The following is a 25,186-nucleotide window of genomic DNA, read 5'->3' on the forward strand; positions in this document are numbered from 1 at the left end:
GGGGAGCCCGTGTCAAAAAAAAACAAAAAAAAAAAAAAAAAAAAAAAAAAACACAGGTGAGTTGAATGGACTAAAAAATAAAATCCATCCTTCTGTTGCCTGCAAGAAACTCATCTCACCTTCAAGGATAGGCACTACCTTAAGGTGAAAGAATAGAAAAAATATTCTAAGCAAATGGCACTAAGAAATAAGCAGGGGTCACAATTCTAAAATCTGACAAAATAGACTTCAATCTAAAACAAATCAGAAGAGATAAAGAAGGTCACTTCATTCTGATCAAAAGAACAATTGACCAAGAAGATATTACAATCATGAACATATATGAACCAAACTCTGGTGCACCCAATTTCATAAAAATAGTACTACAGGATTTTAAGACACAGATTAACCCCAACTCAGTAAGAGTAGGGACTTCAATACCCAACTATCTGCAATAGACAGGCTGAACAAAAATAAACAGAGAGCTATCTGAATTAAATGATACCATACATCAAATGGGCCTAACAGACATCTACTGAATATTCCACCCAAGCACCAAAGAATACACTTCCTAATCAGAAGCTCATGAAAGTATCTCCAAAATTGACCAAATACTGGGGCACAAAACAAACCTCAACAAATACAAAAAAAAAAAAAGAAAAGAAAAAAGAAAGACTTCCAAGCATTCTATCAGACCACAATACAACAATACAATAAATCTTTAAAACAACACCAAAAGAAGCTCTAGTAACTATAAAAACTCATGGAGATTAAACAACACACTCCTGAATGATGAATGGGTCAAAGAAAAATTTAAGAAAGAAGTAAAAGTATTCCTGGAACTAAATGAAAATACAATGCAATGAAACCTCTGGGACACTTTAAAAATGGTTCTAAGAGGGAAGTTTATAGCTCTAAGTGCCTACATCAAAAAATTAGAAAGAGCACAAACAAATGATTTAACATTGCACCTCAAGACTCTGGAAAGGTTAAAAAAAAAAAAAAGAAAAGAAAAGAAACCCAAATCCAGCAGGTGAGAAGAAATAACAAAAATCAGAGCCAAAATTAATAAAATAGAAACAAAGAAATCAATACAAAGAATCAATGAATCTAAAACCTGGCTCTTTGAAAAGCTAAACAAGATACACAGACCATTAGGCCAGTAAACCAAAACAAAGAATAAATCCAAATAAACAAATCAGAAATGAAAAGGGAAACATCACAACAGACACCCAAAAGATCCAAACATTAAAAGGGAATACTTTAAAAACCTATACACTGTTAATTGAAAGTCTAAAAGAAATGAATATCTAAATTCATGAGAACAACCAAAGCTAAACCAAGAAGAGACCAACAGCTTAAACAGACACATAAGGAAATTGAAACAGTAATACAAATTCTCCCACCAAAAAAAGCTAGACCCAGGTGGAGTTAGAGCAGAATTAAACCAGACATTTAAAGATCTACAACCAATACTACTTAAATTTTTCAAAAAGAAACAGAAGGAGAACTACCAAAATCCTTCTATGAAGCCAGCATCACTCTAATACCAAAACCAGGTAAAGACAGAACCAAAAAAGAAAAATATAGACCCATGTCCTTAATGAACATAGATGAAAAAATTCTCAACAAAATACTTGCAAACTGTATACAGACACAAATCAAAAAGATCATCCAAAAAGATGATCTAGTTGGCTTTATTCCAGAGATGCAGGAATGGTTCAATATACGTAAGTCAATAAATGCTATAAATCATATAAATGGACTCAAAGACAAAAATCACATGGTCATCTCAATAGATGCAGAAAAGGCCTTTTGACTGTTAATACTAAGTGAAGTAACACAGACTCAGAAAAACAAACCATGTATGTTTTCCCTCATTTGTGGATCTTAGCACCAAATCCTTATACATAGATTCCTCAGGAGCCAAGAAAATGGAAAGGAACTAGGGAAGTAAAGAAAATAAGGAGCCTGAGAGAGAGGAAACAGATGTTACCAAGGGGGAAATGGGTAAAATGGGGGTATTTAAATAGGAAGGGAAAGAGAGGGTTATACAAGGAACAATGGTGGCAAAAGGGAAAGGAGGAGCTCAAGGGGTGGCGGAGCCTTAAGAGACTGATATTATCAAAGGTGAAATGAGGAAAATGGAGGTACTTTAACTGGGATGGGAGGAGAGAGGGTTAGACAGGGAGAGAGAGAAGAGAGATAACTAATGCTTAGCTGGTATGAAAAAACAGAAGGAAATATATTAGTTCAAAAGCATACTGAAAAATTATACATACAGTATCTCTACATGTGTCCATGTTTAGAGCTGAAGGCTATATAGCAAGAAACAATGCAGACAGGAGAAACCTCCCTTCGAATTTATTGGCTAGGGTGGTCCAAGAGACTTCCAAAACTACACAGGCTATTGCTACAGCCCTTGATTGCCTCCCAGAACCTGAAGGTAAGACTCTATTGCTGAAGACAGGACATACTTCTGACATAAGACTTGGAGCAATGGAGCTGGAACTAACCTGGAAGCCACCTTCCCTAAAGTCTAACTCTCATAGTTTTGGAGGACATCATGCAAGCTGCTAAGGGAGAACATCAATCAATAATCCAACCCCAGTTTTAAGATCTAATAACCACAACAGTGAAAGGCACAACAAACTATATTGATGCAATAGTGGCCCTTTTATCTGGCAGGTAATCAAAAGCTACCTAATTGTACCTAAAGCCCACTCATTCAGAAGGAACTCATGTGTGGTACTATAAACATAGCCAAAGACACATGGCTGAAGAAGACATAGATCTTAGAGAAACCCTAAGCTGTCACATCCCTAGACAAATGTAATTTCTTTCTATGTGCTAAATATGGATCCTTATAGTTACAGACAAGTATGCTAGTCACCACTTGTGCTGGATAGCTTTAGTGTCAACTTGACACACCTGGGTTGAGGGAGCCTCAGTTGGGGAGGCTGTTGGACTGGCCTGTGGCCATGTCTGAGGGGCATCTTCTTGATGAGTGATGTGGGAGGGCCCAGCCCACTGTGGGTGGTGCCACCCCTGGGCAGGTGGGCCTGTGTTACGTAAGAAAGAAGGCTGAGTAGGGGTAGGGGAGCAAACCAGTAAGAAGCATTCCTCCATGGCCTGTGCTCCATCCAGCTCCTGCCTCCAGGTTCCTAACCTGAGTTCCTACCTTGGGCTCCTGGACGAACTGTGACCCAGGATATGTAAGCTAAATAAACCCTTTCCTCCCCAAGTTGGTAGTGGTCAGAGTATTTTGTCACAGCAATGAAGAAACAAACCAGAACACCACTCATCAAAGAAGCTTCTTTTGCAACATTCAGAGACTATTACAGAGTTCCACAACTGGTGACACACAGAGATTAAGTGTCTGTGAAATGCCCAAAGCTAAGTGACACATCTACAATGGATCCTCTATACCTAAGGCTCATGGAACACAGTTGAACAGGGGTAGAGAAAATACTAAAGCATCTCTCAACTATTATCAATGAAACTCCCTCATGCAATAGAGTGCAATGAACACAAATGGTCACAAATGGCCAAAGTGTAGAGAATAAGAGTCTGAAGACCATGGGTTCTTGGATAAGACTCTTATATTAAACTTCACCTACCCAGGCCTCAGAGACCATGGAGGAAGAGGGAGCAGAAAGATTGTAAGAGCCAGGGGAGGAGGTACATAATCATATGGAAATAGAGTCTTCCAGGCTCCCGGGACCTTGCTCATATGGATCTATAGCAATTGTGTCACCATGCACAAGACCATGTAAACTCAAGCGACAAAAACCCAGCATAGAACTGGGAAAATGGGCAGCAGGTCCCAATTTTAGCCAAAGAATTATTGGTAGCTGATCACTGCTGGGTGAGGGAGAGCTGATCTTTAAGGGAATGACTCTAGATAGCCTGACTAGATAGCAGTGGAACTTGCCCTGAGGAATGTCTGGGTACACTAACTTGACTCAGTAGGCCTTAACATAAGTGATAGAATGCATGAAATTCTGTAAGGAGGGGACTATGGAAGGATGTGAATGGGAGAGGGGGTATAAAGATGATTAAGATGTATATGAAATAGACAAAATTTCAATTAAAATATACAAAAAATTAATAAAACTTATGTGTATCCATCTATCCACATTAACTGTTTCTGGATTTTATGACTCCTTCAGTCTTCTCTTCTCTCCCCCAATCCCTATGACAATTGTTATGCTAGAGTCCTTCTATGTCAGTACTTTAAAATGCTAATACTATTAGGATTTTTTTAAATTATTTTAATGATATACATAAATGTCACTAGAAAATAAAATACTTAAATTCTCATCATTTGACTGTTGACAGGATTTAAACATATGTTAATGGGCAGCCTCATCCTCATTTTGAAAGAACCCTAGGGGAAATCAGAGTAGTTGCATATGAAAGATGCTACATGAAAGTATTACTAGACATTGGCAGACAGGCTAGGACCTGGGAAGAAAGTATACAAGGTGTTCCCATATCGAACATGAGGGCTACTCCAAAATGTACACAGTCCTTCTTTGGTTATAATGGGAACCAGTTGTTACCTTCTAGGTAACCAAGACACATAGTAAAGTCACATGGCTGGATGAGCAAGCTACACACGTCCGCAATTAGAAGCAGCAACAATCACTAACTGGACATCATATTAGTTTGATCCAGTTCTAACTCTGGCATCAGAATTTGGGGATTAAACAGAAAAATGGAGAGAATTAAGAGTTCACGGTCATCTTTCACTTCATAGGAAGTTCAAGGTCAGCCTGGATTATGTAAGATCTTGTCAAAAAAAAATAGAGGAAAAGAAGGCATGGACAGAGAAAGAGGGAGTCAGAAGAACAAGAGAACTCAGAGAGCAGGCTTTCAAAATCAACATTATACCTTCAAACACACGGAAATAACTCAAAACTATTCCACATTAAAATACTGTTGTCTTACTGGGTGTGGTGGCGCACCTTTAGTCCCAGCCCTTGGGAGGCAGGGGCAGGTGGATCTCTGTGAGTTCAAGGCCAGTGTGGTCTACACAATGAGTTCCAGGCCAGCTGGGGCTACAGGGAGACCCTGTCCCAAAAAAATCAAAAAAAAAAAAAAAAAAAATCGTTGTCCTTACCTGTATGTTGTCTTTATTGGTGAGAGGCTTGCCTGAGTCAAACGATTGGGCCATCTGTCAAAATACAAAATATTAATAGTAAAACCAATATTTATTGGCATATTCTTTTAAGTGAAACTATTGTTTTCTAAAATCATTTAAGTAACATTTTATTGTCAAAGCAATATACAATCTAGTAAAAAATATTAGTAAAAATATTAAAAATCATAAATAAGTTGACTCCTTTTGTGCAGTCATTTTTCTTGTTGGTGCATTTTTAAAAGTATCTATTACTTTACATTCCATTTTCATTAAAAAAAATGCATAAATTTATCCATACAACAGTAAGTTATTTGTAAACCTCAGTCTAGTAGGTATCCAATGTATAAGAACTAAATCTCTGGGGCTGGAAAGGTGGCTCAGGGGTTAAGAACCCTTACTGTTCTTGCAGAGAACCCAGGTTTGGAGCCCAACATCCACATGGCAGCTCATAATTATCCATAACTCCAATTTCAGGGAATCCAACACCCTCTTCTGGCCTCTGAAGGCACTGCATGATATGGGTGTACTTACATACATGCAGACAATACACTCATACACATAAAATAAAAATAAATATTTTTTTAAAAAGAACTAAATGTCTTTGGCACCTTAGTTCCCTAACGGAGCTACTTCCCATTATCACTCCAACAATCAACTCAAGTTTAAGTAATACTGATGAATATTTTACCTGTGTTTATGATTACTACCTTTGAATAGAATCTTAGAAGGGTTTCTGGGTCAAAAGACAAGAACATACTGAGAAAACTGAAAAGAGCTGGCTCATCCTCCACTTCTACCCACATTGTATGGAAATGCCAGGGAGGCTGCACCACCCACACCATTGAGAATTGTTATCACTTCTAAAACTTTGTCAATTTGAGGTGAAATTGTACTGCTATTTAGAATGACTGTTTGTGGCTCTTTTCCTTTTTTGTGTGAATTGTGTATTCCTGTTTGGCTCTAAGCACACTGGCTCAAGGGGAACATTTATTGCCAGAGGAGATTGTTGTATCATGGAGCAGAATGCATCCCTCTTATCATGGAACAATGTCCATTCATAGAAGCCAAAATGGATGCTGCTCCAATATCTCCTCAGTCTCTTGGAAGTCACCAACACCTTCCAGGGACAGATTACTCATACATGGGTGATGCCCTAGATCAAGACCCTGTATCTCTTTGCCTGAGGGCCTTCTTCAGCCCTTAGAATGTTCAGGAAAGCTAGCAGTGCAAGGCACTAATCTTACCAATGAGGCACAAAAGAAATGCACCACACAGTGCCTCTGAAGCCCCTCAGTACCCCAAACAGGGCTGTTCTCAGTAATGCTCTCTAGATTGCTTTTCTTCTTGTCACTGTGGAATGTTCCTGCTCACATTCCTAGAATTGCCTCCTAAATATTCACTCCTAAATCCTTATCTCTGGATACCCAAATCAAATATAACGTTCATTGTGAGAAAGTACTGGTGTTGTTACCAGTTGTTACCTTTTCTGAAGGTAATCTTTATTACCTAGAATACACTGAAAAATCAGTAACTGGATCAGAGGACACTTTGGTGGTATAAATGAAAGTTGATAAAAAGGACTGTAGATTTGAGGATAAGAGAAGCATCCTAATAGGGACAGAATGTTAAAATATAGAGCTTGTTGAAGGGCCACGAACACCCCAGCAGTAATCTATAGGACGTTTTCAGCTACTTCCTTTGCAAGTGAAGCTACATTCACTAATCCCTTCTTTAAATAACTGGCCTACAGCCTAATAATATTGGCACCTATTTTAATTATAAACCCTGAAAGCATTTCCTCTTTTAATTACACTTTTTAAATTCCCAATTCAAGCTGGAAAGCCTCAAATTAACTTTGAGAATATAAAATTTGAAGTCAAAATCCACTGGGAGATAAATGGCCCACATACTTATCTCATGAAAGCTACTGAATAAAATTGAAATTTGGGGTTTTCATGTAAGAAATAGCTTTAGACATTTTTGTTGTTTATTTTGGTGAAAGTAATTGTCATTGAAAAGTCTGTTTTTTATCCCACCCCACATGATTTCTCTTTCCTTCATCTTCCTAGACTGTAAATGTGGATGAGCCTAGGCTCATTTCTATGGCTTCTGCTTCTTTTTAAAAATTTTCTGGTCTGCCTGGCTTCCCACATACTTCCAGTGGACTTCCTCTACTCCTATTATTTTAAGTCTCTGTCATAATACTCCCAACTGTATATATGTAACCCTAACCTCTCCCCTAAATTCTAGACATTATTCTCTCTATACCTACAGCTGTCTATGGATCTCATACTTAGCTTGTTCAAGTCTTCCTTCACAACATCCACACATACCCTGCGGGTTGCTCTGGCTGAACATTCTGCCTTCATTCTTGACTTCTGGTTTTATATCCCTTATCCCAACATTATCATTTAAAGCTGCCAGCTCTTCCTCCACATTCTACTCAAAACTGAGCCACTGCTCAATCCCCTCCACTGCTCCATCTCCATGCCTAAAACAGTGTCTGTATTCAGTAAGCACTCAGTAAACATTATATACCAATTGAATTATAATTTTAATAACAAAAGACAAACTATAACAAGAAAAGGCTGCTGACTGGGAGACAAGCAAAAAAAAAAAAAAAAATACTGATTAGTACTGATTTAATCCAGATAAAATGAACTGGTTTAGGAGCTGGAGAGATGACTCAGGGTAGAGACCACTGGTTGTTCTTGCAGAAGACCAGGCTCAAATCCCAGCACCCACATGGCGGCTAACAAACATCCATAACTCCAGTTCCAGGGGATCTGATGCCCTCTTCTGTCCTCCATGAGCACTGCACAACACAGATACACTTACATGCAGGCAATATACACATACTCATAAAATAAAAATAATAAAATATTAAAAAGATTAACTGTTTATACCACAAAAAATGAATGAAATAACTGACTTCTATCTTGATACGAGTCAAACAGACAGACAGTCTATTGGATAGACATAGATCCACACATCTACAACATATACTGTATCTAATGTAGAGGTGCTTTATATGTAAAGATATACACCCACGTATATTCTTATTGTTTCATGAGTATCCCTACTAAGATGTTTTTTAGATAACACTTTACACTTACCCTATCCTACTTTTTTAGATAGTCTTATATAGCCCAGGATGGTCTTAAACATGCTATGCATCCAAGGATGACCTTAAACTTTTGATCCTCTTACTTCTGCTTCCTGAGAACTGGACTACAGGCATGTGCCACCACACTCATTTTTCATTTTTGTCTTTCTTGCAGGTCTTTTTGGAGATTGAACCAGGGTTTTTTTGCATCCTAGACAAGTTCTCTGTCAACTGAGTTACCTCCCCAGCCCCACACTTACCGTATTATACTAATTTTTCAATGCTGCAGATAGATCCCAGGCTCTTACCCATGCTAGATAAGTGTTAAAACACAGAACTACATTCCCAGACTGTATTATAATAAATAATAATGTGGTAGTGTTTTCATGGAATAATAAGAAGATACATGTTAGGGGAATACACTAAAGTAATAAACATAATTACAGCTTATATGAGTGATTTTCAGAACTTAGAGTTCATTTTGCAGGTTCTTTTGGGTCCTCTAAATTTGAGTTCAACCAACTACAGGGGTCTGCCAGCCCCTCGCCTCACAAATACATTCTCCCCAGGGAGTGGCCTGCTAATTTTCTGTGTATGTAGTGTGTGTGAATATGGCACATGGAGGTATGTATAGGCGTGCATGCATTCGTGTGTGTGTCTATGTGTGCACATGTGGAGGCCAGAGCAGGATATCGGGTATCCTCCTCTATCACTCTCTGCCTTACTGCCTTGAGACAGTCTCTCACTGAACTACTGAACTGAAAGTTTGTCATTCAGCGAGCCTGGCTGGCCATGAAGAGATCCACCTGTCTCTACCTTCAATGCTGGGGTTACGTGGACATGCAGCTATGCCCAGGTTTTTATGTGGGTGCTGGGGATTCAAACTCAGGTCCTCAAGCTTGCAGAGCAAATGCTCTACTAGGTGGTTCAGTAGACTTCTCTTTTAATTTTTTTATGTGTATGAGTGTTTTTTCTGTCTTGCAATTCCTGTGGGGGCCAGAACAGTGCATCAGATCCCCCGAAACTGGAATTATCGATGGTTATTCTGTCCTTAGCCACCATGTAGGTGTTGGGAACCAAACCTTGGCCTCTGCAAGAGCAGCCAGTGCTCTTAACCACTGAGCCATCTCTCTAGGCCCTTCAGTAGACTTTTCAATTGCTTTATTTAGTTTTCAGTTTTAAAGTTATAAACTCATGATGAGATTACTACTTCTAACAAAACCAAAATTCTAATCAGTATCTGCCTAAACCAAGGTCACCCAGTGATTCACAGGTCTCCAGGAAAACCAAAGCAAAGGAAAAAAAATAGCTCTCTCATATTTAATTTATGCTCTCTCTATAAAATCCAGTACTCATTTTCAAGGATTCTTCAATTACCCAGTTTGCAAATGTAAATTAAGTAAGTCAGGTATAAAACTATCTCCTGAAATCAAAATAGACTGCACAAAATGGGGAATGTTCTTCTCTGACAGAAATCCTAAGAACTCTGAAAGGGGCTAGAGATATAGTTCAGAGGCAGAGTGGCCAACTAGCATCTACAAGGCCCTGAGTCTGATCCCCAGCAGGGGACAAGGAGGAGGAGGAGGAGAAAGAGGAGGAGGAAGAGGAAGAGGAGGAAGAGGAGGAGGAAGAAAGAGGAGATTTAGACAACATGTTCTTAACTCTTTTTGTTAAGTATATAAATCAAAAAGATTCAAATAAGATATGAGGAGGGATTGTTTTGATGAGGAACATTAAACAGAAATGGTAAGATTAGACTGACAAATCTAAGCTGTGTTGGCGGATGCACCTACAGAGACCATCATGGTAACTATAACGAGAAGCAAAATGCAGTGTACCTGAACCAGAATTCGAGTGCAATAATCTTCAGAGCCACAGTCCCTCCTTCCTAGGCACCTTTCTATGCCAGACAAATGAAACCCATGTTGACGTAACCAGTCTTAACCATGAAGTCTGGCACACTGGAGGCTTGTGAATATACTTTTGTAGGAATAGTCCCTGGGTTTTAGAAATGCAGTCTCCAAAGATACAGAAATACCACTGAATCAAATTGCCAGGTTACCTTAATGTTTGCAGTGGCTTTATAGCCAGCAGGGATTGAGCAGGGCATGTTTTTTCCATAAAAAATCTGGGATAGCTCATAAAAAGCTTCTGAAAAGAAGCCCAAATCTATAAGGATTTCAATCTATAAAAGAAAGAAAAATAGATTTCAAGTTAGTTGTTTCATTTATAAAATAAACATTTTAGAGAAAAATCATCACCATTCTGAAATCCAAAATTTCTGCTTAATGGTGGTAATGTGTTCCCAATTAATGTTCACTAGTTAATGAGCGAATGCAGAAGTGCTGTTTGTGAAAATGCCCATTGACATGTGCAGTGGACCAAGAAGCTAGCAAACAGCAGCAGGGGGCCAATCAAAACAATGGGCTTTTATCAGCTGTGGCTTACTTCATCAGAGACAGACACATAAAAAATACAGCAGCCACAGAGAAGTTTAAAAAAATTAATTGAACTTCTATCTTTGTTCCCATGGTTCCCATGGAAAACAGTGGTTTAAAAGAAAAAGAAAATATAAACACTCCCAGCGTTCTTGAACCCTCTGAGGAAAGTCAAATGAAACTACAATGTGTCAACGAAGAGACAACTATTAATTTTCTTATCTGTAATTAACAGACACCATCAATGTTAAAGGCGTATTTAACAATATAATCATTTGATAGATATACATTTCATAAGGTTTATTTTAATCATTTTTTCAATGTGTATGAGTGTATTGCCGGCATGCATATGAGTGCACCCATGTCCTGCAATGTCCACAGAGGTCAGAAGAGGGTTTTGGACTCCCTGGAACTTGAGTTAGGACAGTTGTTATCTGCCATGTGGGTGCTGGGAACCAAATCTGGATTCTCTGGAAGAGTAGCCAGTGCTCTTAACCACTGAACCATCTCTCCAGCCCCAGGGTTTATTTTTAAGATAATTCAATTGAACTAAATCAGGAAATTATAGAAGAGAAGTTGCTGTTTAAGTTCACAAATTCACTCAACATGCTTGTTGAACATCTCTTAGGAAACATGTCCACTTGGAGGTCACATTTCACTGGGATGTCTATTTAGCTAAATATAAGTGATACATGAAGGTAGGCACAATCAAAGAACAGTTAGAGACTATGGACAAAATGTTGCCTTTAACACTGTGGTCAATGAAAACTGTGGGGGAAAGTCCTTCAATAGAAGAGCTGGGAAACATGTAAGAGAGAGAGAAAATTTGCTGAGGGGACCCTAGGTACAAAGGTCATGGATTTTAGTAGCTAAAACCCATAGATTTTAATAGCTTTAGTAGGTAAATTAGGGGAGAGTTAAGTGGGCCCAAATGATATCCAGGGTACACAGAGCCTTTGGACTACAGGAGGGGCCTTGCATTTTATTTTCTATATGATAGGAACTCATTAGATTGATGAGTATGACAGTGAACACTTGTAATTCCGAAACTTGAGAAGGACTGGGAGTTTCAGGCCAGCCTGGAATACATAGAGAGTTCAAAGCCAGCCTTCATCAGAGTGAGAGCCTTTCTCAAAACAGCAAGGGCTGGGGATATATCTCAGTGGTAAAGCTTTTCCCTAACATGTTCAAGGCCCTGAGTTCAATCTCAGCATGAAAATTAAAGTTATAGGAGACAATGAACCTAAAAATGTCCTTACCTGACTTATGTTTTAAAAATATTTAGTAACTTTGTGGAGGGCAAAGGTCAATGTGGAAGTATGTACAGAACAAAGCACAAAAGTGGATGAAGGGCAGAGACACACACACAACACAAATATACACACATATACACAACACACACACACACACACACACACACACACACACACACACAGCATATACACACATATACACAACACACACACACACACACACACACACACACGGAAAAAGAAAAATCAATTTATCTTCAGCATGTCAATCCACTGTATTTTCTGTTCCCTTTCAGTAGTTGGTTTACGAATCTCAGGGGTGTGAAAAAAAAAGACTTTAAGGAAATAAAAAGAAGGTAAGTTAGGGGAAACTAGTTGTAAAAATAACACGAAAATAAAACATTGAAAGCCAGGAGAGCATTTTTAGTGGGCAAGAGAAAGTCGCTTGTCGCTGAGCTGTACGCTGCAGTCCTTGCTTGAAATGATGATCTCTATCCTCCTCGGTGCCATCCAATACTGAAATAGGCACTTCAGGAGATAGATGGACTCTTCTGGATCCCATTATTTTCATTTGCCCCTGTAAGGAAATATTCCTCCAGACCCTTGTGTGGTCAGACCACTGAACCTGGCAAAATCTAACTGTAAAGGCTGTGTCGTGAATACAACACAGATAACAATAAGAACCAGCTGCCAATCATCCCTTCACACACCTTCCAGAACATTAGTACCCTTCCTGGGAATGTTTGAAATGTTGAGAGTAATAAATCTTTGAAGAGGTTGGCAGGTCTACAGAGAAGCAGAGCAGCCGATCATAAAGAGGTCTTACAACTCTCCCTGAAAGACACTAGTGCACCATAGAAATTTAACCGCATGATCTATTGCTGCCTAGTTTGTTAGAGAGCATCATTGTTGGCTGTTTCCTGACTGATTTTTCTCTTCCACTCACTGACCCCAGTTTACTACGGAAAGGTCAGGCACTCTCTGCTCATACAGGCTGTCATTTCTTCTATGTGATCTATCCATTGCCTTTTTACATTACCTCTGTGGAGACCATAATCCAAGTTTTTAATCCTGCTGTGCCAATAAAATATCACATCTATTTAGCACTGCTCCCAGAACTGTTAGTAGACACCAGATCTGACAGTGGCCATGATTCTAAAATGAACACCCCCCTGCCAGCCAAATCTCCAGAACAAAGAACACAGTTATTCACCCACTTCGAAGCTACTCTCAGACAAAAACCGCCCTGGCTTGATGTGCCCTTCTGAAGTCTAACTGTTAAAAATTCAATCCCTAAGTTCACAGGTTGATGGTATTTGGAGGTGAGGTCCTTGGGAGGCAATTAGGATTAGATGACACAGTGAGGGTAGGGCCCCTAAGGTGAGATTAGTGTCTTTATAAGGAGAACAGAAGAAAGGAACATGCATCTCCTGGTCTCCCACCATGTGATCCCTATGCCACATTGTGACACAGTAAGAAACCTTCACTAGATGTGACCTTCGATCATCAACCTCCTAGCTTCTAGAACTATGAGAAGCTTTTCTTTGTAAATTACCCAATCTTTGGTATTCTGTTGATGCAACATAAAACAGACTGAGATACAAACCAATAAAAAGAACAGTCACTTTCCCAAAATTTTTGTATCAAATTATGTCTTTTGGTGCCCCTGTGGATCCCCACCTGATAAACTCCTAACGGTCACTGCATCCTCCATGCTTCTTGCCCCTCAGTGACAGTTGGATACGCAGGCTATCCAACTCTGACTCCAATTCTACCTCCTCATTTCCCTCCTGTGCAATCTCCACATTACAGCTCTGGAGTCTGGAGTTGCAGTTGGCCACCTGGTTTTCTGCCCCGTCATATGGTTTTTCTTGGGAAGATGTGAAAAAAGCAAACCTACTTGCCCCTCACATAGACAGTGCTAAAAGACCAAAGAAAGGCTTCTGTCTGAGTCTAGCTCCATAAATCAATGAGTTTTATTATAAGAAGATTATAGGAACATGGGTGGCTTAAGGGCAGCTATGCCACCAGGATGTCCCCTAGGTAACTCACAGGCAGCTGTACACAGAAGAAGTCACCTGCAATATGGACGACTCAGAAACAGCTACTCTACCATGCTACTGCATCCCAACCCAACCAGTCTATTACCTACTATATTATACCCAGGAGGGGAAGAGCCTTGTGAGCAGGTGAGTCTCAAGAATCTCTGCCCTCTCCCAATGAGGTCACTAGACTGTTCATGAGGGTCTCCTGCTTTAACTTAAGACAGCAATGATGATGTCCATCCCAGAGGACACAGCTACCCAGAGTGTCTGTCTGGATCTCATATTCTACAACCATCCCACTCGGAACTTCCACTCCAGTAACATCACAGCACTTCTGCACCTTGAGTCAATCCTGCCTCACCTCTGTATCTTTCCAAGAATGTTTCCTTGTTTTCCCTCCCATTCATCTAGTTGTATTCTTTTCTAACCTAAATTCTTCTTTGCTTAGTGAAAACTAAAGACCAGAAGTCACTTGTCCCCTGTTCAAACTTCTGGAAACAGTCTTTATCACACTCACTTGCAAGAGATCAAATCACGGGTGCACATGCCACCAATCTGTGATATGCCTTTTCAGTTTGCACCTCCTTAGAACCAAGGACCACAGGTTACTAACATGATGCTTTTAAATGAGAAATGTTCAACAAATCTTTTTTTCTTTTAAATCAATTTATTTTGGGGTTGTGGAGGTCAGAAGACAACTTTTGGGAGTCTGTTCCCTCACTCTATCATGTGGGGTCCCAGGATTGAATGTGAGTTGTCAGGCTTGACGGCAAGTGGCTTTGCCAGCTGACCCCAAATCTTACTGATGCAAAATCTTGCTTTAGAATTAAACCAGCAAATATTTGTCAATTATTATTTCTTATATTTTATTGAATTTTTGTGCATTTCATATAGAATATCTATATTAGGGTTCTCCAAAAAAAATAAAAAAGAATATGCAAATATGTGTGTGTGTGTCTGTGTGTCTGTGTGTCTGTGTGTGTGTAGGGATTTATCAGCTTAGCTAATAAGATAGAGTATGAGTAATCCAACAATGGCTGCACCACACTGGAGAGGCTGAGAATCCATAGCCGCTCAGTCCACAAGGCTGGGTGTCTCAGTAGTCCCAATCTGGAGCTGGAGGTCTGATGAATTCCAAAAGATTGGCTAGTCTTCAGTCTAGAGCAGCAAGACGAACTCACCAGCGAGAAAGAAGGCAAGCAGCAAAAAGCAAAGTGTTCTCCTCTGCCTTGGCCTTTTATACCAGCTGCCATCAGAAGGTAACACCCACATTTAGGGTGTGTCTTCCAGCTTCAGATGATCCAATTAAGAAGATCTCTCCCGTTTCAGTTAATCCCAGATCCAGTCAAGTTGACACCCATGATTAGCCATCACAACATGTCAATCAATCTTAATCATCTTTATACACCCTTCCCCACTGACACTCTCCCCTAGCTCCCCTACTGGAATTCAAACATTCTGTCATTTGTCCTAAGGCCTACTGTGTCAAGTTAGTGTCCCCAGACATCCTTCAGTGCAAATTCATCTACTAAGTTCTAGTCAGCCTATCTAGAATCTCTCACATTCTTACCAGCTTGTTTTTAAGAGTTTTAGAATCAGATTAATGCAAAACTGTTTCCTTAAAAGTTAAAGAATGTTAAATGAATTCAAAGTTTGTACCATACCTTAAGGATTCTTGCTTCTAAATTTCTGACTAGGTCTTGGCAAATTACAGAAACAAAATACTGGTACAATGCAAGGAGAGGCAGAACCTACCAAGAGAAAATATTCTTTGTTTTAAAATACATCTTGCCAAGTTAACAGCCTAGTAATCAAATTTTGTCAAATAGTAAATGTAAGGTGTACTATACAAAGTTCTATATTTCCATATTAGCAGAAAAAAACTCTCTGGTATAAATAAAATGATCTGCCTAGTTATATTAGTTACTTTTCCCATTACTGTGATAAAATATTTAGCAAAAGTAACTTAGGAAGGAAGGACTTACTGTAGTTCACAGTTTGAGGGGTGCAGTCTATTATGGTGGGGAAGGCATGGCAGCAGGAACCTGAAGAAGCTGATCCACATTGCATCTCCAGTCAGACCCCTGGGGAATGGCACCACCCACATTTAGGGTGGATGTCCTTACTTCAATTAACCTAATCTAGAAATTCTCTAACAGATAATGCCAGAGGCTTGTTTCCATGGTGATTCTAAATCCCATCAAGTTTTGATAATCAAGGTTAACTATCACGTTAGCATACGCTTAATAATTTTATCAGACCATTAAGATGTTATTAGAGACTTAGAGTTCCAAGCACATGCTATCTGTTCTCCCCAACCCAGGTTGTACATTTCTAATGACAGAAAAATTAAAGTTCTATTAATTATCTTCCTTTAAAAAGTAATGACAACATACATGTGTGAGGCCTATGGGAAACATTTCAGTATATGAGATTTCAAATAAATGCAAATTTTAAGGCAAAGGAAATTACATTCATGTCCTTAACTAGTTCTAAACTTGTTCATATAGGTATCAGTTACAATGTATCTTCAATTAGGATCTTTCTACTGGCCAAAACATAATATGCCTCTTATACATTAGGTATCATGTTGAATGAGAACAAAAAAATATGGCAAGTCCTAACCTTTATACTGTATATATTCTATTGATTAAAGTCCAAAAATATCATATTTTTATTTTTCTAGAATGGAACCCATAGATCAATTGTCCTTGAAATCTCATGGATATATGTGAAGACTTATTGAATATCAGTGTTTCATTTGACTGAGCCACTAGCCATCCAAGCAGGAAGAGTTTTGTATAGACATTGGAACAGTCCCTGATCTCAACTCAAACTGGAAGCTCCATTCCTACAGTTGCACCTGCCAGGCTGAAGGTCGAGATCCCCATTGTCACTTTACTCAATCCAGTACTAAGGACTGAACCTAGGGCCTTGCTCATGCTAGGCAAGAACCCTACCCCTAAACTATATCTCCAGTCATCTTTATTTCTTACTGTTCATTTTGAGACAGGGTTTCACTAAGTTGACCAGGCTGGTGTTTAAGTTATTATGTAGCCAAGGCAGGCTTATGATCCTCCTATCTCAGCCTCCTGAATACCTGGGATTATAGGCCTGAGCCACCAGACCTGGCTCAAGGGTCCTATTATTCAACAAATGACTCCCCATGGTTTCATAGGTCTGAGTCCCAGAGCCAATTTTGTATTTGATGGAGTTTCATTAGCCAAGGGGTTTCTTCTAAAGGTTAACGCAATACAAATCAGAAATTGCTCACTTCTTCTACCTGGTTAGGGAACCTCTAATGGTAAGTCTGTTGGAAGCTGCTACCAGCAACCACTTTTTTAAACTATTAGAACTAGTTTTAAATGACTTTGAATGTAATACACTTTTCTGCAATTATGCACTACAAACAGCACAAAACATTTTTCTGCAATTAATGCAATACAAAACATTGAGAGCAATTACCTTTGAGATTTAGTTTCTTTTCTTTAATGAGAAATAAAAACATACAATTGTATTGTTGCCAATTGCTCAATTATTCAGAGAAAAACATTCTCAATTTCTGAAGCTTTAGAGGGAAAGAGTCTCATTTCTTTTCCAATACAGTGATATGCATTATATATGAATATGAGGAAGCAGCTAAGGGTTACCCACGGGACAGAAGCGAGCCCTCAGTCCAGAAATGAATCCAGTTAACAGGGAGCAGAGCAGCATTTGATTATTTTTCTAATAAACGATTTCTTACCAAATCTGTCCAGTGTTCAAAGCATTTATCAACCTCTTCACTTTCACACAGTTTTATAATTTAACAACTCATATCAAAGGCAATAAATATTTTTAATATAGAAAGTTGAATTTAGAAGAATAAGTGTGCCAAGAGAATAGAAAACAGTACATGAGAAAAAGAATAGATATGAAAGTCAGGAAAGAATGTAAAAGAAACAAGAAAGGAGGAAGAATTGGTACCAAAAGCAAATGGAGGAGGAAAAATAGAAATTTAAAAGAACAGACAAAAGGCATGCATAAAGGAAGAAAAGAAATCAGGACGGAAAAATATGTAATAGCCAGTGGTTAGAGCATATTAATTAATTTGGACATGTAGTCAACTTCAGATTTATGACACATACTATGATTTCCCCAAAAGAGAAAAAATAGCTGTATATGGACTTTTAGGTTCCTAGAACATTAAGAAATGCCAGTCTTTTACTACATAGAATCTGTTGTTCTCTTTGACACATCGTTGACAGAGCAAAGACAGAACACAAAGACAAACGGATCTCAAGTTGGGATAGTAACAAGAACTAGGTATTGTCTGTGAATCATAGTGCCCTGGATTCCTATGTTTGACATCGGCGATGTGTTTTAGTTGGTTTCACCAGTGTCTTAAGGAAAAGAAGAGTAAAATACGAAAAAGATTCCAAAAGAGGACAAAATCAAATAGACATTGCTTTGGCATCCAAAAATATAATACAAACTAAAATGTCAAGGAAATACTATGGATTGCTATATTTTTAGAAGTATAGTTAAGAATCCTAAATATATACAATTTAAGACTTAAATCAGAACTAACCAACAGCACATTAGCAAAACTTGAAAAGTATAAGATAAGTTAGGAAAAATATCATAGTGAATTAAGAGGCCTTAAAGTTGGGCGAGAAGAAGTGGAAAGGTTTAAGCAGGAAGGGAGGACAGAAAGATGGTAAAGGTGAGGAGGAAGGTCAACCAAAACTAAGAACGTATAAAATATGGCAAGGTTATTAAAAAATTAAAAGAATTTGAGTGGAGGTAGCCTGTGTGGGTAGATAAAACTGCTCCCAGAAGCCATAGGCTATTAAATGAAAATCCTAATGCCAGGGGTGAGCCACCTCCCTATGAGCTGTTGGTCAGGGAAGTCTCTCCACAATTCAGGTGAATATCACTGCTGTTGACTGTCCACCAGAACTAGCAGCAGTGATACTCACCTGAAGATTGTACATGCTGTGGTTGTAGCACACAGAAAAATCAAGTTGGACATGAATCGGAAGCTTCCTCCCTGCTGGCTAGACCTTATAGTGATGAAAGGTGCTGTGCAAGCTGCTGGGGAGAATTGTCATCAACAGACATGCTCTTCTTTGCACCCTCTATTTTTCATATTCACCTGCCAGACAGGATGTGCCCAGTGATGCAATAGTGGCAAGTCTGTTGTGGGAGCAACCAGCCTCTTTCTGGTTGGAACTGAAGCCTACTGTATGGGAGGGAATTGGTGTCTGGCAATGTCAACCTAGTCAGAAGCTCATGGCAAACGGAGGCCATAGACACTAGTGGGGAGGAAGATCCTGCTGTTGTTTTGATAAATGGACATGGGATGTCCTTTCAAATGCCTTCTAAATCATTATATTTATCCCCATCAATTAGTGCTGCTGTTGGCTTTAGTCAGAGAAGCTCCTTTTTGCAATGGGCAGAGGTAACTGCAGAGACTCATAACTGGTCCAAGTGCTGAGTATAAGTGACAGCTGAGTGCTCAGCTATAAATGGAACAGCTATGTCATCCCCTCCAAAGCTCAGAAGACATCATGGAAAAGAGGACACAAAGAATGTCAGCACCAGAGGCAGGGCAACAGCGTTCTGAGTGCTGTCTTCTGAGTATGCTATAGTCACGGCACTCTTGAACTCACAGCAGCTACGCTCACCTGCACAAGACTGGACCCAGCAATATCCTGTCATCAAGGGGAGAGAGAATCATGAGGCCCCAGACCTTTCCTGAGGATTTATAGGCAGCTAGAGGGGAAGTTCCACCATCTCCCTCATGATCTAATGATCACTGGGGAGGGAGAGACATTTTCTTCAGTGGCATAGCCACTGGTAAGGTGCCCATCCTCCTATAAATAACCTCTCATCAACGTTTCTGTAAGAAATCCTAATGAAACTCATTAGATCATATATAGATAGATAGAGATTGATATTCATATATATATGTGTATATATTATATATATGAAATTAGAAGGGGGACTAGCTGGAAAGAAGATCAATGGTAGTAGGAGGGGACAAGAGGCAGTAATGGGGTGAATAGGAGTCCCATTATGATGTATATTTAATATATGAGATAATAAAAACCATCATATAGACAACAAAAAAGTGAGAGAAATTACTTACTATTAGATTGTGTTTAGCATAATGCAGTTCTCGGATGATGTAATATAAGCTTGCGATGACAGTACAGATGTCAGCTCTGTACTTATCTGAGAAGAGCTCAATGCCTGGGAGAAGCTGAGTGATTTCATACTGAGCATAGCTATGCTCAGCTTTGGGATTCGGAAGTGTAGTGCGAAGCAAACTCTGAAAATGAAAATGGTGAAATAAAGAGCTACAAGTTGCATTTGCAGCAAGAAACAAACAAGAAAAGGTAGGTGTGTCACTTCCTGAGATGCTTAGAACATGCTCAGCATACTGTGCTCTGCAGTAAATAGCACTTATTAATATTATCATCCTTAGAGGTTCCAATTGCTTTTATCTCTCCAGAAGGGCTTTGCAAATTCCATGGTAATAGTATACTTATTATTTCCAAAGAAATTATCATTACATTATCATTGGTGAGGCCTGTGTTGGGCACTGTTGATAAATTCTTTATAAACATTAGTTCCCTTAATTCTCATCTAACCCACTCTTAGAACAAAGGAATATTATTTCACAAATGATATAATTAAAGCTTAAACAATTAACTTATCTGAGGTTACACAGTAAATGATCAGAGAAAAAAAGATTCTAAGTCATGTCTATTTAACTCAAAACACTATGCTATTTGAATGTACCAAATTACAGGTAGGGGGAATGGCAACTTGAAGTCTAAATGAGACAGGGGAGATTCTAAATCTCTTAGATAATTTATATCACTAGCATTCTACCACACTGATAGGTAAAGAAGGTGAATTTATAAAACCAAATTTTATATTTGGAACTGCACCCGTGCTATGCCCATGGAGGCCAGAAGAGGATGTCGGATTCCCTGGAGCTGGAGTTACAAATGGTTGTTAGTCACCATATGAGTCCTGGGAATCGAAACCAGGTCCTCTGCAAGAGCAGCCAGTGCTCTTACCTGCTGAGCCATCTCTAGCCTAGAACTGTTTTTTTTTTTTTAACTAATCTTAATGTTTACACATTTGCTGATGTCAAACATGTTACAAAATTATTTATAATATATCAAGGAAGACTTCAATCAGATTATTCATTAACTCTATAAAACATCCTACTCTAAAAGATTAATGCAGCTGTTTATATCACAAACTTGCTTTGAAAAATCATTTTAGGGGCTGGAGAGATGGCTCAGTGATTAGAATCACTGGCTTCTTTTGCAGAAGACCTGGGTTTGACTCCCAGCACCCACATGGCAGCTATCAACCATCCTAACTCCAGTTCCAGGGAATTCGATGCCCTCTTCTGACCTCTGAGGGCATTGCACGGCACAGGTGCACTTACATGCAGAAAATACACTCATACACATAAAATAAAAATAATAAAATATTTTTTAAAAAGAAAAAGAAAAGTCATTTTAAAAACTAACAAGCTTCTAAAATAAATCTCATCAGCTAATTTTTATTTTAGGGGCAACATTATCAGTGTAGTCATATTTAATGTTCACATTAAACAAAAAGTGGAGCATTTTTAATCACATATTTTCTAGAACATAAACAGTCTAGAACAAAGAATATCAGAAACTAAAGATGCTAAAAGTGCAGCATAAGGAGTCAGATTTGGACCGCCTCTCCTTTAACTGCTTGCCTCCATTTCTCTTCCCTTTCAAGCAGTATTTCAGTGTAGGACAATGGCAACATCTGGCCTTAAATTTGAGAAAGCGTTTCCCAAAGAACTTATCAACCTGGATTTCAGAAACTATCTTTCAACTATGATACACAGAGCAAGGGCATCAGTCCATCCATCATAGCAAACAGAACTTCAGCAGAATGCAAAGGCCAGGCTACATCCTGACTTCCCTGTTTCAGACAAAAGCTCCTTTCTGTTTCAGTGAACTTATACCCAAATCCTGAGAAATTCAAATAAACCTTCAGTTTATTTCTTGCCTTCATTTTATGATATGTTTTCATGTAGCTGAGCACAACTTTATTTACCGAAAAGGTCCCCCTGGCAACTGTTAGAGTCAAGTGGCTGGTTTCACAGGGATGGCTAATAATATAATCCTACTAGGCATAGAAGACTTAGTTTCCCTATGTGTAAAACTCTGTTGAGTGTGGAAGAGGAAAGAAGGTGCCAGCAGGTTCAACCAACACAGGAAAGGGGCTTGTGCATTTCACTGTGGCTCAAGGTGCTCATCTACCTATTGAGTTTTAGGCTCAGGCCACATCACTGCACCTTTTTTACTGATTGAATGAATAGTGGTGCCACTCCAGAAAAAAAATATGCAAAACATCACCTGAAAGAGCAAGGCAGACAAAACGCAGCAGTTGGTTCTTTTCTTGACATTCAGGGTCTTAATAAATCTAAATAAGTACAAGAAAAACTGGTTAGTAGACCATATTCCAAAACATTTTGATATAAATGTATTTACGGATATGTTTAGAACCCAGAAGATATGAGAAAAATATGCATACAAGAAAACTTCATAAAAAATAAAGAAGAAAATAAAAACCTACCCTCAAATCTTACCAATTAAACATGGTTTCTGATAACATTTCGGTCAGTTTTCTTCTGGATTCTTTTTCTCTTTACAGTTGTACACAGGGAAACATAAACATATACATACTAAGACTACAATTATACAATATAGCCAAGTGTAGTGGTGCAGTCTTTAGTCCCAACACTTGGGAGGCAGAGGCAGGCATATCTCTGTGAGATTGAGACCAGCCGGCTCCAGGGCGACCTGTCTCAAAAATAACAACAAAAAATTATATAATATATACTATACAAGTAAAATTTTTATTCACGGATTTGATAAACTCAATCATTATTTCAAAGAACTATAATATTTTATTGTATGAATATAAAAATATCTTTCACTTGGGTTTCATCCCAAGGCTAATATGTCTTGTTATAAATATATAAATGTTTGCATCATATTTTTGAGCACTTATCTTATTAATTCCACTAGCTAAATCCCTAGAAGGGCAAAATTTGGCAAAAGAAGGAACGAGAGATCAAGGTTTAGAGACATGTGGGTGAACAACACCTCCAAAGCCTGCAGCTGTTCATTGCCTAGCTGCTCACATTGAGCATCTCCAACAAAACTCAGAATCATGTCTCTCTCTATTACAACTGTCTCCTTTTCTATCTCTTAGAAGAGTCTGAATTTTCTTTCTATGTGTCCTGAAACCTACTTCTGCAGCTATAAGTCAAATTATCCTCTCTTAAATGTTACTTATATCAAACCAGGCAACTCGCCTGGCTGCATTAATAACGTCGTCCAACTGAGTTTATCTCTGTGTGGGTATATAAGGTGGGGCTTCCTACTGAAGAGTTTCCTCTACTCTGAGTGTCTGAGAACAGCTTCAAGTCTCTGTGGACTCACACCTCACGTGGCAGTCAAACTGGAACCAAGAGATGGCTTTCTTGGTTGGAATCACTAGGTGATAACTTCAGAGGTGTGGAGCTGAGGTGGCCCCAGAAAGGCATTCTGTCACTGTTCCTTCCCAGAGGGTGAATCTTCCTCTCTGGCTTTTCTACCCCTCACTCCAAGCTCTCCCAAGTCATAAATTTATTGTATGTACAAAGGTGTGTATGTTGTGTTCACATGTATTTCCAAGAATACAAAAGGTCAAAACTGACACATCTTTCACATGCAGTTTTTTTTTTTTTTTTTTTTTTGGTCTTTTTGAGACAGGATCTCCCTGTAACCCCAGCTGTCCTGGAACTTACTATGTAGACCAGGCTGGCCTCAAACTCACAGAGATCCACCTGCTTCTGCCTCCCAAGTGCTGGGACTAAAGGCGTGTGCCACCATATCCAGCTCACATCCACTACTTTTAAAGCAATTTATTCCTTCTTCTATTTCCAAAAAAATACTAATTTTATGAAAACTAAAAGAAGTTTTACTGGTAACTTGCATTAAGCTCAAAATATGATATAGAGTTCTGCTCAACACCATATAGGTGAATTAAGGAAGTAACTGGAGCGGAAAGGCTACCTCTCTGTACTTTGGAAACTTCCTATAATTATTATGAAAGGTGTTTTGTAAGTGTTAACATGCAGAAAACATGGTGATAAAGATTCACATGTATGTGTGGAAGGCTGAATACAGCTCTGAAAGACATCTATACTCTACAGGACCCTTACATGTGCAGAAAAGACTATGAAGATGCAATTATACTAAGGCCCTTGAGATAGGGTACTTATCTTCATTTATCTTGATGGGGCCAAAGTAATCACAATGGTACTTACAAAAGGGCAAGAGGATAAGAAGTGCAGAAGGAAATGCGATGGTGGAGGAAAAGGCCAGCGAGAGTAAGAGCTAGAGAGAGAGAAAGAGAGAGAAAGACAGAGAGAGAGACAGAGACAGAGGGACAGAGAGAGAGGGAGAGAGAACAGGAAGAGAGGAAGGTAACAGGCTGCTGATCTTAAAGATTAATGATGGGGCTGTAAGCCACAGATACAGGAGGAACCTAAAGCTGGAAAAGACCAGAGAACAGATTCTCCCTAGAGCTGCCAGAGAAGGCACAGAGGAGGCATCCCTGCCAACACCTTGGCATTAGGACTTTTGAACATCCTAACTGTAAGATAGTAAATATGTGCAGGAGTTAAGGCTGTAGCTCTGTGGTTGAGTGCTTGCTTAGCATGAAAGAAGCCAGGGATTTGATTCTCAGCATCACAAAGCACTAAAAATGTGCTTCATTTTATGAAAATGTTCATAGCAATGTGTTGCACAGCAAAAACAAATGCTATTATGTTGTGGGCTACGTGGGATGCCCTCAGAATTAGTTTGCTGGGGTTATAACCCCCAGTAACCTCAGAATGTAAGTGCACCTGGAGATAGGGTCTTTCAAGGGGTGCTCAAATTAAAGTTATAGAAAGGATTAAGGATGGGCCCTAATCTAATGATTGGTATCCTTATAAATCATAAAAGAGATAAAAAGGCAGATCCATAAGGAAGGCCATGGGAGGACACAGGAAAAAGTGACCATCTACTGAAAGGCAACAGCCAACGCCTTCATCTCAGATGGCCATCTTCTAACACTAATATGACACGTCTGTTGTTAAGGCCTTCACTCTATGCTATTTTGTTATGTAAGCCAAG

At 39.0% G+C, this 25,186-nt stretch overlaps 1 protein-coding gene across 1 annotated transcript in view; it reads right to left on the bottom strand.

Moving 5' to 3' along the window:
• The window catches only part of Cfap54 (cilia and flagella associated protein 54), a 372,605-nt gene that overhangs the window by 177,925 nt on the left and 169,494 nt on the right, over positions 1-25,186 (bottom strand). Inside the window, exons 44-48 of the mRNA XM_029563104.1 lie at positions 22,373-22,439; positions 20,101-20,283; positions 15,632-15,718; positions 10,294-10,416; positions 5,105-5,158 (exon numbers count right to left, since the gene is read on the bottom strand). Of these exons, the coding sequence (XP_029418964.1) occupies positions 5,105-5,158; positions 10,294-10,416; positions 15,632-15,718; positions 20,101-20,283; positions 22,373-22,439 (514 nt within the window). The remainder of the gene's footprint in view (positions 1-5,104; positions 5,159-10,293; positions 10,417-15,631; positions 15,719-20,100; positions 20,284-22,372; positions 22,440-25,186) is intronic.

This window comes from Nannospalax galili, unplaced genomic scaffold, assembly GCF_000622305.1.
Source record: "Nannospalax galili isolate Female #2095 unplaced genomic scaffold, S.galili_v1.0 scaffold734, whole genome shotgun sequence".
NCBI classification, from domain to species: domain Eukaryota; kingdom Metazoa; phylum Chordata; class Mammalia; order Rodentia; family Spalacidae; genus Nannospalax; species Nannospalax galili.